The sequence below is a fragment of the Hylobates moloch genome, unplaced genomic scaffold, assembly GCF_009828535.3.
Source record: "Hylobates moloch isolate HMO894 unplaced genomic scaffold, HMol_V3 SCAFFOLD_13, whole genome shotgun sequence".
NCBI lineage: Eukaryota > Metazoa > Chordata > Mammalia > Primates > Hylobatidae > Hylobates > Hylobates moloch.
The window spans coordinates 81,494,444-81,511,227 of NW_026652288.1; the positions used below are offsets into that span (position 1 = coordinate 81,494,444).

At 39.8% G+C, this 16,784-nt stretch overlaps 1 protein-coding gene across 2 annotated transcripts; it reads right to left on the reverse strand.

Moving 5' to 3' along the window:
* Nucleotides 1-1,221: 1,221 nt before the first annotated feature.
* EIF5A2 (eukaryotic translation initiation factor 5A2) lies at nucleotides 1,222-16,780 on the reverse strand. Of its 2 annotated transcripts, none has more exons than XM_032174000.2 (5): nucleotides 16,649-16,780; nucleotides 15,762-15,961; nucleotides 15,125-15,229; nucleotides 2,181-2,312; nucleotides 1,222-1,301 (listed from the first exon to the last, which is right to left on the reverse strand). In XM_032174000.2, the coding sequence occupies exons 2-5, from the start codon at nucleotides 15,924-15,926 to the stop codon at nucleotides 1,242-1,244; spliced, it is 462 nt and encodes a 153-aa protein (XP_032029891.1). In that variant the 5' UTR covers nucleotides 15,927-15,961; nucleotides 16,649-16,780; the 3' UTR covers nucleotides 1,222-1,241. The 2 variants fall into 2 exon arrangements, with proteins under 2 accessions (XP_032029891.1, XP_058282947.1); XM_058426964.1 differs by having other exon boundaries at nucleotides 15,762-15,932; nucleotides 16,649-16,774.
* Between the last annotated feature and the right edge of the window lie 4 nt (nucleotides 16,781-16,784).

Here is a 16,784-nt window from a genome sequence, read left to right on the forward strand (position 1 = left end):
AAAAAATCTACTTAAAAATGGTTGGAAAGGGGCTGGGTGTGGTGATTCATGCCTGTAATCCTAGCACTTTGGGAGGCTGAGGCAGGTGGATCACCTGAGATCAGGAGTTCAAGACCAGCCTAGACAACATGGTGAAACCCCATCTCTACTAAAAAATACAAAAAAAATTAGCTGGGCATGGTGGCGTGCACCTGTAGTCCTAGCTACTTGGGAGGCTGAGGCAGGAGAATTCCTTGAACGCAGGAGGCAGAGGTTGCAGTGAGCCGAGATTGCACCACTGCACTCCAGCCTGGCTGATGGAGTGAGACTCAGTCTCAAAAAAAAAAGAAAAGAAAAAGTTGGAAAGGAGTATTTACTGATAAATATTAATATTTTTTTCAACATGGTTGGAAAACAAGCATTGCATAGTATCCTATAAATCAGACCACTCCCTTTAAATGTTGAGGGCAAAGTTAAAAGCAAAAACAACTGAGAAACAACTTTTAATTTTTATGCTGACTTACAAAGTCCTCACATAAAAACGTATAGATTTAATCAACGCTCTTTGCCACTGTCTTTTGTGTGTTCCTTATAATCTTACTTGCTAACTTTCACCCAACAGTTCAGTGCCCTTCTGCCAACCATAAGAAGGGACTAAAACCACCATATAAGGTTACATCAAGTTTGCCAATAATTTGGTAAATAGTATGACCAAAGTAATCACGTGGTTGCATGTGGCCACCAAAATAACTGACACTTTTTGATAACATGATTTTTGTTTAAGGATTTATGTTTGCCCTACACAGGCTGAAACTGCAACAATTCCAATATATAATCAGTTCATTTTATATTAAATCTGTAATTAATGCAGAGCAGTTCAACTTAAATGTGGTACTTCAATACCACTTTATGCTACATTGTTTGATTTAAAACCCTGGTTTATCATTTAACTAAAACACAGGAATGATTTGCTCAGACAAATCACATCTGCTGAAGCTATCTTGTTTGTTTCTTGGACTGACATACCGAAAACCACAGGAATATTATAGGAAACATACCTACAAAATTCAAAAAAAATTATACATATTGATAATTTTTTAAAAATTATCAATTGCTTGTAAAACTAACCCAGCACAATCTGAAAACAATTAAAAAAAGAAATGAGGTTGCTTATGAAGGCTATAGCTTTGGTGACAACTTAGAGCCAAATTAGATCTGCAGTTGATTCAGACCTAAACAGTGTTCATGCCTGATGTTTCCATTTATTTGCAGGGTTTTATGGCTACAGCATATTCTTCACTCATTGCACACATGACAGACACCTAGAAGGAAAAAAGCAGGCAAAAGGTTATTCAGAAGACAATACATATAGGAGATATAATTAGTTCCTCATATATTGTATATTTGTGGATATTTTGTACATATGGACTTCTGAAAGGGGTATTCCAAAACAAGCTACTTTCTTTACAGTTTTCTAAAGCAGAATTTCTCAAAGAGTGGTTTGTAAGACAACTTCCAGGGAACAGGAAAAATAACTATAAACGTTTGAACACTTACTACACGTTACATTTCTGAAAGTTGTAACAAAGACAGTAAATCTCCTTCACTCTTTAACACTCCACTAGCATCATTTCTTACCTGTAAGAATAGCTCAGGGCTGGGCGCCTTGCTCAGGCCTGTAATCCCAGCTCTTTTGGGAGGCCAAGGTGGGCAGATCACCTGAGGTCAGGAGTTCAAGACCAGCTTGGCCAACATGTTGAAACCCAATCTTTACTAAAAATACAAAAATTAGCCAGATGTGGTGGTGTGTGCCTGCAATCCCAGCTACTCAGGAGGCTGAGGGGAGAATAGCTCAAACGTGGGATGCGGAAGTTGCAATGAGCTGTGATCATGCCACTGCACTCCAGCCTGGGTGACAGAGGGAGACTCCGTCTCAAAAAAAAAAAAAAAAAAAAGTCAGGTGCAGAGCTTCAAAACAAATTTGGGTTTGAGAGTAATGTTGATGTAGCAAAAATGAACTTTGATACTTTCTTTGATAATGAGTCTCTAAGGATTTTATGGAAAACCTGCCTGAGAGATCATTTTCAACATTTTAGTAGTATTTTTAAACCACATTCCATATGTAGTATTTTATGTTAACTAGTTGAGGTCGAAGTTTTTATAAAATGGTTTTCAAAAACAATCCTTCTCTAAGTCTTTACCTGTACATCTTCACCTGCATTGTATTTTCCTTCTATTTCTTTGCCTAGTTCACCTTCTGGCAGTTTAAGATCCTCACGAACTTCACCAGTTTCTGTCAGCAGGGAAAGGTAACCATCTTGAATGCATATCAGCTATTAGAAGAAATTATATCATTTGTGCTGATTAGATTATATCCACTTCTTTGTAATGTTTACATAGTTAAATTGCAATTGATATTAATTCATTTAAGTACACAGTAATACATTAACATTCTTGGTATTTAAAATGCTAAAAATATAAAAAATATACATACAGAATGGAAGTATAAGTTTACTCCTCCCGGTACTTCCCATACCCAATCTCTGCCTTATTAAACAGAGGTTTCTTTACAGTGTATTCCGTTTATGTTCACAAAATAAATATAGTTGCTGTTTTTTTTTTTTTTTTAAATCAAAATGGGATACTGGGCCAGGCGCGGTAGCTCACGCCTGTAATCCCAACACTTTGGGAGGTCGAGGTGGGTGGATCATGAGGTCAGGAGATTGAGACCATCCTGGCTAACACAGTGAAACCCCGTCTCTACTAAAAATACAAAAAATTAGCCAGGTGTGGTGGCAGGCACCTGTAGTCTCAGCTACTCGGGAGGCTGAGGCAGGAGAATGGCGTGAACCCAGGAGGTGGAGCTTGCGGTGCGCCGAGATCGCGCCCCTGCACTCCAGCCTGGGCGACAGAGCAAGACTCTGTCTCAAAAAAAAAAAAAAAAGGGATATTGTAAATACTTTACAGTGAGCTGTTTTGACTTAATAATATGTCTTAGAAATACTTTCTAAACAGAAAATATAAACCTACCTTAGTTAACTACCACATATCTGCATGGACATACTATAACTGATTTAACCAATTTCACATTACCGGGCATAAAAGTTATGTTTGCTATCACAAACAATGCATCTTCTAATTTGAGTATGAACAAAATTAAGTGGAAAACTTTTGGTCTTCAGCCAACAACAACAACAACAAAATCCACTAGTGTATGGATAACATTAGTGGAAAAAAAAAAACAAAAAAAAACCCAGTTGTCAACCCAACCTGCAAAAAAGCACGGTTTTGATACCACTGAACTTCTTTTACTACAGGAATGAGGAACCAACCAACCTCCACTCATTTATTCTATTACTAAAAGCATGTACACTATTAGTATGCCTAGAATCCTGACACGTTTTATAAGAGGCTACCATCCAGAATACCAGCTGCTAGTATCTACAAAAGGAGTCAAAGACAATGGTCCTTGAACCCCTGTAACCACTATGATATAAGCCAGGCATATCGCTGGGATTGCTCTCCTCCACATACACCATCTACCAAAACTGACTATGGCTATCCACAGAAACTCCATCTACCACAGGAAATTTGAGTTTTTATATGTCTAGAAATCTCAAAAATAAGAAATCCTACAGAGCTACAACAAAGACTTTTAACTAACCACTTAGACCCTCAAATATTTGTGAGGTGGCTGGTAGAGAAGTGGGAGCAAGGAGGTTGAGGTAGAAGTGTAATTTTTTTTAAAAAAAATATTTTTTTAAAGATGGGGGTCTCATTATATTGCCTAGGCTGGCCTTGAACTCTTGGGGTCAAGTGAGCCTCTGCTTTAGCCTTCCGAGGAGCTGGGACTATAGGTGTGCACCAATGCACCTAGCTTGAAGTGTAATTTTTAAACAACCACAACATTCCAAGGCAAATCTTTCTGATTTCTGTTCTTTTAGTAATTCCCTAAAGCAGAGCTTGTCTATTTCAAGTTAAATGTTCCTACTGTGCCACTAGTGACTGAAACACAGAAGAATAATAATACTGATATTTTGAAAATGATGTATGTAATGGAGCTATTTTATTTTTTAAGAGTTAAGAATCATAAACTGTGGAATGAAATATATAAAGCATTTCAAATGTACAAATATATAAAACATCTAGTAAAACAATGCATTTACAAACATTAAACATCTTATTAAAATAAATTGCTATATTAAATACAATTAGAGTTTTCAAAAATAAAACTAAGCTACGAAAAACAAAAATAATGAGAACGAATTATTTAATCTTTGATATGGTTTGGCTCTGTGTCCCCACCCAAATCTCATCTTGAATCGTAATCCCCACATGTCGAGGGAGGGACCTGGTGGGAGGCAACTGGATCATAGGGTCAGTCTCCCCAATGCTGTTGTCGTGATAGTGAGTGAGTTCTCTTCAAAGTGTTTAGCAGTTTCCCCCTCACTTGCTCTATCTCCTGCTGCCATGTAAGATGTGCCTTGCTTCCCCTTCACCTTCTGCCATGGTTCCTGAGGCCTCCCTAGCCATGTGGAACTGTGACTCAATTAAATCTGTTTTCTTTATAAATTACCCAGTCTCAGGTAATTCTTTATAGCAGTGTGAAAAAGGACTAATACAGAAAATTGGTACCAGGGGTTTGGGCCACTGCTATAAAGATGCCTGAAAATATGGAAACGACTTTGGAACTGGGTAACGGGCAGAGACTGCAACAGTTTAGAGGGCTCAGAAGAAAGAAAGATGAGGGAGAGTTTGAAACTTCCTAGAGACTTGTTGAATGGATTTGAACAAAATGCTGACAATGATATGGACAGTGAAGTCCAGGCTGAGGTGGTTTCAGATGGAGATGAGGAACTCATTGGAAACTGGAACAAAGGTCACTCCTGCTGTGCTTTAGCAAAAAGACTGGCAGCATTTTGCCCTGCCCTAGAGATCTGTGGAACTATGAACTTGAGAGAAATGATTTAGGTTATATGGCACAAGAAATTTCTAAGCAGCAAAGCACTCAAGAGGTAACCTGGCTTTTTTTGAAAGCGTACAGTCATATGCATTCATGAAGAGATGATCTGAAACTGGAGCTCATGTTTAAAAGGGAAGTATAGCATAAAAGTTTGAAAAATGTACAGCCTGACCATGTAGTAGAAAAGAAAAACCCATTTGCTGGGAAGAAATTCAAGCCAGCTGCAGAAATTTGCATAAGTAACAAGGAGCTGAATATTAATAGCCAAGACAATGGGGAAAATGTCTCCAGGGCATTCCAGAAATCTTCATGGCATCCCATCCCAACACAGGCCTAGGAGGGAAAAATGGTTTCGTGGGCCAGGCCCAGGGCCCTGCTGCTCTGTATAGCCTTGGGACTTGGTGTCCTGTGTCGCAGTCACTCCAGCTCCAGCTGTGGCTAAAAGGGGCCAAGGTACAGCTTGGGCTGTTGCTTCAGAGGGTGTAAGCCCTAATCCTTGGTGGCTTCCATGTGGTGTTGGGCCTGCAGGTACACAGATGGCAAGAGTTGAGGTTTGGGAGCCTCTGCCTAGATTTCAGAGGATGTATGAAATGCCTGGAGGTCCAAGCAGAAGTCTGCTGCAGGGGCAGAGCCCTCATGGAGAACCTCTGCTAGGGCAGTGTGGAAGGGAAATGTCGGGTTAGAGCCCCCACACAGAGTCCCCACTGGGACACTGCCTAGTGGAGCTGTGAGAAGGGGGTCACTGTCTTCTAGATTCCAGAATGGTGTACCATGTGCCTGGAAAAGCCACAGGCACTCAATACCCACCAGTGAAAGCAGCTGCGAGGTTGTACCCTGCAGAGCCGCAGGGGTGGAGCTGCCCAAGGCCTTGGGAGCCTACCTTTTGGATCAGTGTGCCCTGGATGTAAGACATGGAGTCAAAGGAGATTATTTTGGAGCTTTAAGACTGAATGGCTGCCCTGCAAGGTTTCAGACTTGTATGGGACCTGTAGCTCCTTTGTTTTGGCCAATTTCTCTCATTTGAAATGAGAGCATTTACCCAATGCCTGTATCCTCATTGTATCTAGGAAGTAACTAACTTGCTTTTCATTTTACAGGCTCATAGGCGGAAGGGACTTCCCTTGTTTCAGATGAGACTTTGGACTTGGACTTTTGGGTTAATGCTGGAATGAGTTAAGACTTTCAGGGACTGTTGAGAAGGCATGATTGTGTTTTGAAATGTGAGAACATGAGATTTGGAAGGGGCCAGGGACAGAATAATATGATTTAGCTCTGTGTCCTCACCCAAATCTAATCTTGAATTATAATCCCCACATTTCAAGGGAGGGACCTGGTGGGAGGTGATTGGATCATGGGGGCAGTTTCCCTCATGCTGTTCTCATGATACTAAGTGAGTTCTCATGAGATCTGATGGTTTAAAAGTGTTTGACAGTTCCCCCCGCTTGCTGTCTCTCCCGCTGCCATATAAAACATGCCTTGCTTCCCCTTCACCTTCTTCCATGATTGTAAGTTTCCTGAGGCCTCCCCAGCCATGTGGAACTGTGAATCAGTTAAATCTCTTTTAAGTTACCCAGTTTCAGGTAGTTCTTTATAGCAGTGTGAAAATGGACTAATACAATGTTTTAAATTGAATTATTTATTAAAAAATCTTAAGTTCTATAGAAAAATTGCAATAATGCAATGAAATCCCATATCCTTTACCTAGATACATCCATTGTTCACACTTAATCACATGTGCATTATTTTCTCTATGTATACATCCAATATATATATCATATACATTCTTATTATTTTTACAGAACTATTGAGAGTAAGTTTCAAAGATCGTGATTCTTCAGCAATAAATACTTCAGTGCAACAGCCATGACTTTTCAGCAATTAAAACTTCAGTGTATTTTTCTCAAGAACAAGGATATACTCTTAGATAACAACAATTTATTTTTCAAAATCAGGGAATTTAATATTGATAACCTATTATTCAATATATAGTACATATTTAAATTTGCCAATTGTCCTAGTATTGTCCTTGATAGCAACTTGTTTCCCTAACTCCAGGGTCTTACCTTGTATTTATCTGGCTATCATGTCAGTTTAGTCTCTTAATTCTAACAAACAGTTTCCCCCACCCTTTAACTTTCATGTCATCTTTTTGTTTTTTGGGGGGTTTGGTTTTTGTGAGACCAGGTCTTGCTCTTTCATGCAGGCAGGAGTGTGGTGGCATGATCATGACTCACTGCAGCCTCAACCTCCAGGGCTCAAGTGATCCACCTACCTCAGCCTCCTGAATCACTGGGACCATAGGCATACAACCACTATGCCTGTTGTTGGTTTTTATTTTATTTTTTATTTTTTTAATTTTTATTTATACAGGGTCTTCCTGTGTTGCCCAGGCTGGTCTCAAACTCCTGGGGGTTCACTGTTTTATAGAATATTCCTCAGTTTGTGTTTGTCTCACTGTTTCCTCATGATTAAGGTAATGCATTTTTGAAAGGAATACTATACAAATGATGTGCCCTCAGAGTATCCTATCACGAGGCAAATGTCAATTTGTCCCATTACAAGTGATGCCAACTTTGATATGCTGACTAAGGTAGTTATCCGCCAGATTTTTCCACTCCAAAGTTACACTTTCCCCCTTTGTAATTTGCAAACTTTAAGAAAAAAAAAAAGCCAATAGTGTCATCGTCAAGTCCCCAAGCATATTTTGTGCAAATGTTTCCATCTTCTCTCAAAGGCCTCTCTGACTCCATAGAGTTGGAAGGTGGGGATGGTAAGGAAATTGTTGTAAGTATCTTCTTCTGGTCCTTTACCTTTAAACAAACCTACTGATTTGATTACTTTTAGATGTTTTTGAACAATTTTTTTTTTTTGGTAGAAAGTAATTATTGTTAGTAGCAAGCAGGGAGACAGCAGCGGTGAGGGTCAAAAAACTTTAGAGATGTTAGGCATGTGGAGGCGTACCAAGCTCCTGAGCAGTATATGAGGTTATAATGCTATCAGAACGTGGTATTTTTGGCCGGGTGCGGTGGCACACACCTGTAATCCTAACATTTCTGGAGGCCAAGGCGGGCGGATCATTTGAGGTCAGGAGTTCGAGACAGCCTGGCCAATATGGCAAAACCTTGTCTCTACTAAAAATACAAAAATTAGCCAGATGTGATGGCACCTGGAGTCCTAGCTACTTGGGAGGCTGAGGCAGGAGCATCACTTGAACCCAGGAAGCAGAGGTTGTAATGAGCTGAGATCATGCCACTGCACTCCAGCCCGGGTGGCAGAGCAAGATTCTATCTCAAATAAAAAATACCCCATTCTTTTTTTTTTTTTTTTTTGAGATAAAGAATGGGGTATTTTTTATTTCCTACTAAAATATTCTAGGGCTCCTTGGATAATTCCAGGTCCAGATCAGGAAGTGTGTAAGATGAACCTGGAGCAAGCTGTTGTACTAAAAAGCAAGGAGCTATCAAGGAGAATTAAAATTAGGCCCATGTCAAAGGGACTCAAGACCTAACTTGAATAAGCTCCCATTGGCCAAGATGGAACAATGTGAGAATAAATAAGGACACTAAAAACAATGGATTGAAACACAAATATGTTTAAATGCTGGAGTTTATAATGAAAAAATATGTATTTCGTCATCTTTAGTGGATGCTAGGAACCAATTTATTTTATAAACTGTACCTTAAAGGGAAAGAGTCAAATACACCCACCCCTGCTACACACACAGACACTGGTACTGTCTCTTAAGGCAAACAAACAAACAAAAATTGATGAAGGGAAGTTTCTTTTTATAGAAGTATTCTGGCTAAGAGAAACAAATGAAGGAATGACAGATCATAAATTTTGTCTCCTCCAATTAATAGATTGAGGCAGTGATCACATATCTGATAATATCACAAAAGGAGAAACAATCAGACTTATTTATCTAATGATTGCATAGAACATTACAGAGTAGTCCTGTTAAAGGAAAGAAAGGAAGAAAATAAAAATCTGAACTGAATCTGATCAAGACTCTACATCTTACTACCAAGTTTCAGGAAACACAAGCGACAGAGGAACATGTTAAAAAACAAGGAAATGCAATTAGCAAAATCCATACAGTGGGAAAGTCTACAGAAGAAATGATCCAGTGTCTTTGTCAAAAAATTGCAGAGACAGAATTAATCACACTGGTAATTGTTGAAGCTGAGTGACAGGTACACAGGATTCATTATACTATACTTTGAAAATTTCCACAATAAAAAGTGAAACAAAAAATGCTATAGTATATATGAATTCTAGAATGAGCACTGTAACCACTAAGTGCTGGGAGGCACAGTAAGCTAAGGAAGCAAAACATGATCTAAAAGGGAGTGTGGGGAGAGTTAATGACTGCAGATTCTGTCTTAGATGTAGTCAGAATAGGAAAGAACACTGAAAAGGGGGAATTATCGGGAAACTATTTTGCCTGCATTTGTACTACTGATATACAACAGGAGGCTGGAGAAGGTATATTATCCCTACAGGTGCCTTCTTTTTTTTTTTTTTGAGATGGAGTCTAGCTCTGTCGCCAGGCTGGAGTGCAGTGGCACGATCTCGGCTCACTGCAACCTCTACCTCCCTGGTAGTCTCGAACTCCTGATCTTGTGGTCTGCCCACCTCGGCCTCCCAAAGTGCTGGGATTACCGGTGTGAGCCACAGTGCCTGGACAGGTGCCTTCTTAGTTCTAATTTCTGAATTTAATTTTGTTTCTATTTCAAAACAACCAGACTTGTTTAGGTAACACCTATTCCTTTTTATTTCTTCCTTCTTTTCCCCCAGAGTATAGCACTCCTGTGCTACTTCCTTAGAATTGCTGGTCCCTGGTAGAGACTGAATGCTTGATCACTATTATTATACAGCCTAAGCAAATAACACCATCACAACCTGACCCATCATCTGACCCATCAAGCCACAGGCACACAACTGGGAAGGCACAGCAGCTCTCCATCATTGAGTGGAAGTAGCATATATGAGATCAGTTTGAGAAGGACCTAACGGTACAAACAAGTTATATAAGAAGTGGCTCAGACTCAGAAAACACTTTTTCTTACCACACTGACACTTCTCCTTCAACTCATACCAATGACTTGATGGAGAGTTGCCTATGACCAGCTGACTGAGAAAGGAAAATATTCACAATGGTTTCTAGATGGTTATGCATTATATGATGACACCATTCAGGGGTCAGCCTGAAAGTGGGTTTGGGAAGAACTTCAAGCACTGGACCTGAAAGAAGACAGAACCAGAAGTGTGGATTTGCACTGATTATGAGCTATAGCTAACATAGCTAACAATTTGGCTGGAAGGTTAAGGACACTGAAAGAACAAGATAGGAAAACTGCTGACAGTAAGGTTTGGAGAAGTGGTATGTTGACAGACCTCTCCAAATAATTGAAGAATGTGTCCATATGAATGCTCACCAAAGGGAATCTGCAGAGATTAGGCTCTAAAAAATTAGGTGTACAAGGTGATTCTCTCTGTGAATGTGTGAATGCCATTCAGCTTCTTTTTTTTTTTTGAGACTGAGTCTTGCTCTGTCACCAGGCTGCAGTGCAGTGGTGTGATCTTGGCTCACTGCAACTTCCACCTCCTAGGTTCAGTTGATTCTCCTGCCTCAGCCTCCCAAGCAGCTGAGGTTACAGGTGCCTGCCACCACACCTGGCTAATTTTTGTATTTTTTGTAGAGATGTACGGATGCCTTCCTTCTTTTTTTTTTTTTTTTGAGATGGAGTCTTGCTCTGTTGCCCAGGCTGGAGTGTAATGGCGGGATCTTAGCTCACTGCAACCTCCGCCTCCCAGGTTCAAGTGATCCTCCTGCCTCAGCCTCCTGAGTAGCTGGGATTACAGGCATGCACCACCACGCCTGGCTAATTTTTTTTATTTATTAGAGACGGGGTTTCACCATGTTGGCCAGGATGGTCTCAATCTGACCTTGTGATCTGCCCGCCTTGGCCTCCTAAAGTGCTGGGATTACGGGTGTGAGCCACCGTGCCTGGCCTCAGCTTCTTTTTGTAGCTTCCCTCGTCTTTGCTCAGTGGGATCAATGACACAGGCTTTCTCTCACCAAGACTGATCTGACTGTAGCCACTACTGAAAACCTCACAGAAACAGGAGAGTCTTGATATGGCAGAAGAAGAATATAGAACAGAAGAACAAGAAGTCTTAATATGTTTCCCAGAAGAACAGGTGGCCACCTGACTGTACCCCTTCCATCATGAAACAGGCAGCAATTTTTTCTTATTGCAATGGTTTTACTCTACATATGGATTTGCCTTTCTTGCCTGCAGTGCTTCTGCTAAAACCTCATCTCAATTTACAGAATGCCTCATTCCTGTCATAGTATCTCACATTGCATCACTTCTGACTAGAAAACTAATTTTATAGGCAAAGTAACGAGGCAGTGAAACACCCAGATAATTCACTGGTTCATGTACCCTATCATTCCAAAACAGCTTGCCTCTGTGGATCGGCCTAGTGAAGACTCACATATGGCACCTGCTGAATGGTACTTTGTTGGCCAGGAGTGCTGTTTTTTGCAGGTTACAATATGTTTCAATATATGATGCTATTTTTCCTATATGTAGAATACACAGTTCTAGGAACTAAAGTTAGTGGCTCTTCTCATGATTACCCTTAATGATCCTGTAACAAATATTTGCTTCTAGTCCTCGCAATATTGGGCCCTATTGGTTTAGAGGTTTTCTATTTCCAAAGAAAGACTGCTTCCATCTGAGAACACAAGGATACCCATGAAACAGGTAAAAATTGTAAAAAGACTTTAAGCTCAATCAATTAACATATCTAAACATTCAAATAATATACTACTTATTTGAATTCAATTAACATATCTCAGCATTCAAATGATATACTACTTATTTGAATTCAATTAACATATCTCAACATTCAAATAATATACTACTTATTTGAAGAATATACTAGGATTTAATAGTCACAGTTTTGGCAATTCACTAATAATCCAAAGGTCTACCATATATACTTTATGTGTCTATAGTAATTAGTTTTCCTTCTGGAAAATGGTCTTCACATGACAGGTAAAACTTTAGTAAATGCAGAAACGGCATTTAACTTGTGGTGAGGTTCTTATCAACACAGAACTTTCTAAAGAAATATGATTCCAGAGAGTGCTAAAATCTGAATAAGCATTTCTGTATGAATTTGGGGATTCCCAAAGGTATATCTGGATGTATTTATAATTTTCATCACTCGGTCCTGGACATCTGTAACCACTTTTGGGAGAAGTAACGTAAATGAGCAATTCTAATCCAAGCTAATCTTGAAAGAGAAGTCAGGAGACAATTTTTCTTTCATTCTGAACTTATTTTAAAACACATAAAATTAAAACTATAAATATTAATATGTTTTGTTTCCTGTTTACTTTTTAATTATTATAATGAACAGAATACATATTTCTCTTTAGCCAACTGTCGAACTGGCACTCAAAATATTGAATTCAAATATAAAGGATTACACACAGCCAAATAATGAGTAGCTATTTAATCAAGGCACTTGGTTAGGTAAGTGAAGACCACCATAGCAAAACAAATATAAATAGAAAGGCCCACAGAACTTTTTTTTTTTGAGACAGGGTCCCACTCTGTCGCCCAGGCTAGAGTGCAGTGGAGTGATCATGGCTTAGTGCAGCCTTGACCTCCCAAGGCTCAACTGATCCTCCCACCTCAGCCTCCGGGTCTGCTGGGACTACAGCTGTGTACACCACCATGCCTGGCTAATTTTTTTTTTTTTTTTTCTGTATTTTGTAAAGATGGGGTTTCACCACATCACCCAGGCTGGAGAACTAGTTTTTTAAAAAATTAACAGAAATAAGTTTTCTATGCTGACTTGAAAATGAAGAGCAGAGAAATAATGAGTACTTTCTATGCCAGGCATTGTTGTATTAACTAATTAAACCTCAAAATGATCCCATGAGGCGTTATTATTTATGTCTTTGCTTTATAAAGAAAGAAATGGAAGCAAAACAGATTAAGTAACTTGTCAACCAAGGTCACACAGCTATTAAGTGCCAAAGTAGAGACTAGGACCAGGCCTGCCTGGCTTAAATCATCCTCTTACCCACTTTGCAGTGCGGAGTACATACCAAGGGTTGGGACAAGGGTGAAGTAAGACACTTGTCTTGGGTGCAAAATTAAAGAAGGCACCAAAAAAACCGCAGTGATCAGATAGGCACTTTAATGCAATATTTTAAAAAATTAGAATTAATGCAAAAATCCTATCATAAAATACCAAAATTCTAAATAAAGATGGGATCAGAATTAATTTTCTTTGCGCCTTGAGCTCCTATATGGCTTGTCATTGTTACTAGTTCTGTCGTTATTTAAAATTTTGTGCCTGAGGCAAGAGCCTCCCTCACTTCATTTGCCTCATCCTAGTCTAGGACCCAAACCAAATTTTTCCTTTAAGTCTTGAGCTCCAATCAATGACTGGCTAACTTTATCATAGTATAATAGCAATTATCTGAACTGCTGATACCATCTTTCTGAAACATGCAACAGGCAAAAGCATTCTATATTGAATGAATATTACTGAATATCATTAATATTGAACAGTCAAAGCTTTCATACTTTAAGATGAAAAGAGAAACCCAATTTTGACAACATTCTATGCTCAACTTTAGCTGCTGTACTATCTCTACCACATTCAGTAATCACATATACATTTAACAAATATTTTTCGAGCACCTACTATGTACCACATCAAATTTGGTGCTCCAACAATAATGAAATGATTAAGTACAATATACATTTAACAAATGTTTTTTGAGCACCTACTATGTACCACATCAAATTTGGTGCTCCAACAATAATGAAATGATTAAGTAGAATTTTTACATAGGAAAAGGGGGAAACAGAACAGCACTTATTGGTACATATCTACTTATGGAGTTCTTATGGGGTACATTTTCTCATTTAATCCTCATATTATCCCTATTTTGTAGATGAGAAAACAGGCTCAGAAAGGTTGTATAACTTGTCCAAAATCATCCAACTAGAAAGTGACAGAACTAGATCCAAACCCAGATCTACCTGGTTAAAAAAACCCACTTGCAAGACAATTCAAATTTCTACAAAGACTTCAAAGCAACCTAGAAAACATTTATGACAAGTAGGAAAGTGAAAATATAAAAGTGTTTACTATATTAAAACCACAAAAAAGCATGTTTGCATGTGGACAAACAGCAAAAGGAAATCATTGCGTAAGTGCAGTTGATAGTAACATTAAAAGAAATTTATACAATACAACAAAGGGTACAGAAAAAAATCAGTTTAAGTCGGATAAAACAAATACCAGTGTCAACTTTGTATTTTTTACTACATAAAATGAGCAGAAATGAGTTTGATATATGGTATGCTTGATATAGAAATTGAAGACTTTCAAGAAAAGCTTTAGTTATAAGTAATCTGAGCTTCCACATCCTATAAGGTCAATTATTTGGTTATTATCAATACTCCAAACAACAAAATGCTATCATTAAATATGACCTACCCAAATGTATAACTGGAACTAAAACTTGAAATTTACATATATAATTTAGCAAAAGGTCATAGCATGGTCACTGAATACAATTTAACCAATTATATAGTTTTTGTGTTTTCTTCAAAATACTCAGTGACCATGTACTTTATCCTTTATATTTATGGCTTTCAACTTATTTCCCTACTTAAGAATGTCAAGTTCTGCCTAACATTCAATAATGCAAAAACTTGGTAGGAACATGAATTTCAGTAGTTTCTTGAATGTCTCAGGTCTGATCAGTGAAAAGAAACAAAATTTCCAGGAGGGATGTTTTAAACTAGAATAAGAAATATTTTACAACAGAGAGAATAGTATTTTACTAAACATTGGACTTAACTGCAATATGCAGTCACTTGGCCTGAGGAACAGTAATAAGTATTTGACTTTTTAAAAAATGCAAGAATGTGAAAAAAATAGCAAACTAGCAATAATCCTAGAAAAGTACATGTGTTAAACATCACTATTTCTCCAATTTCTAAGATAGCTGGTGCCTAATAATTGGTTAGAAAAACCTACAAAACTTCTCTTGGGTTTTGTCAAATTATTACTGATAGTACAAAGTATTTGCACCTTGAAGAAACAAGCAACATTCTAAAGAAAATCAATGCTTACTTGATAATCATTTCTCTTAATATTTGGAACATCCATGTTGTGAGTAGAAGGACAAATATCTTCATATTTTTTGCCCGTGAAAATATCAATTCCAACAAGGTGAACCTAACAGGAGAACAGGAAACCTGTTTAATCTCTGCCAAGTATATCACTCATTACACACACAAGAGCACAATACCAACGCTGATTACGACAGATTCTTTTTCTCCTCCTTCCAAGGGCATCTAATTTTACTTAAAAAAAAAGTAGTGGTCTTACAGTTAAGAGTTAGTAAACAACTAAACAGTGTCATGACATGTCAAGACCCAATATAGTCCAGTGATTCAATTATGAGATTACACAAGAAAAATAAAGTGTAGGTTTCTTAGAATTGCTAGAACAGGTTTTCTCATCTGTAAACTGAATAGATCTTATAGGTCACTAGGATTCAGGAAAGTTTCAGTTCCCAGTAAGGGCCCAAGAAGGGAATGCTACCTTTAAGTATTCAATGTAATAACTGATTACCCAGTAATTGTGGGAAGGAAAAAATAATGCTTATTGCAAAATTTTAAGTATAGAAATCTCATGATCTGTAACGGAATACAAATGATCAAAGTCCCAACGCCGAAGCCTAAGCCTGATCTGCAAGGGTACTTACCTTGGCATGACCATGCTTTCCAGTTTTAGAAGTTGACATCTCCACTATTTTGCATGGTCGTCCTTTGAGCACCACGAAGCCGTTTTTGCGCAAGGCCGAGCACTGCATAGGGTAAGTGCTGGAAGCCCCGGCATCTCCAGTAGTGAAATCAATTTCGTCTGCCATGGTGGGCTGGGGAGATGGTAGTTTTTCCGTGGGAACTACACAAAAAGTTTGTGTTTGCTTTTTAACAACGGGTATGTAGGCAGGGAAACGTCTCATTTCGGACAAGTTATGTGCCAAGCATCATGGGCCCGTTATTTCTGCATGTAAGGAACACCCACCCTAGACTAGTGGACACTTTCTAACTCTGGCCTCTACAAACTTTTCCAGCTATTGCTTGGGGAGGTGGGATGAGAAGTCGCAGAGGAGCTCGCTGAGGGTGGGGAAACCCGCCCTGGGCGCTTCTCCGCGCTGGAAACAGCAGGTTGCGGCCCCCATCGCCCCACCGCAGAAGCCGGCGACCTTCCCCCGCCGCCCAGCCCTCGGCCGCCGCCCCGAACCCTACTGCGGGGGACCCAGTCCAGGCCGCACGTCCCCGCGAAGGATGCGGGGTAACAGAACCTGGCCAGCAGCACCCGGCCCTCTGCTAGCTGGCGCGCACCCCGCCCTCCACCCTTCAACGCCGCCGCCGGGGCCGCACAGGCGCCCCCTGTTCTGCCGGCATCCAGGGCTCAGCTCGGCCCGGCCCGGCCCCACTAGGGCCTGAGCCCCGGCGGGTCCCGCGCTCGCCTCTGTTCCCCCATCCATTCTCCTTCTTTCCCTCGGTTAGCGCTCGGCTCTGGGCTCCTTCCCCGGCCCTGCCTCGCTCTGGCCCCATCCCCATCAGCTTTTCCCCAGGTCCTCACCTTTCAGCTGGCAAAGAGCGCCTTTCGTCTGCGCACCCGCGCTGGTCCCCTACAGCAGCGGCGCCGGCGGCGGCAGTGGCGGCCGCGGCAGTTCCAAGAGACGGGGCGGGGCCGCCACACTTTCCACACCCCAGCC

Coding starts and splice junctions, on each gene's coding strand:
- EIF5A2 (XM_032174000.2), bottom strand. CDS start 15,926: ATGGCAGACGAAATTGATTTCACTACTGGAGATGCCGGGGCTTCCAGC. Junction 15,230..15,761: donor GAAAGCATGGTCATGCCAAG/GTAAGTACCCTT, acceptor TTCTCCTGTTAG/GTTCACCTTGTTGGAATTGA. Junction 2,313..15,124: donor TTAAGAGAAATGATTATCAA/GTAAGCATTGAT, acceptor TTCTTCTAATAG/CTGATATGCATTCAAGATGG.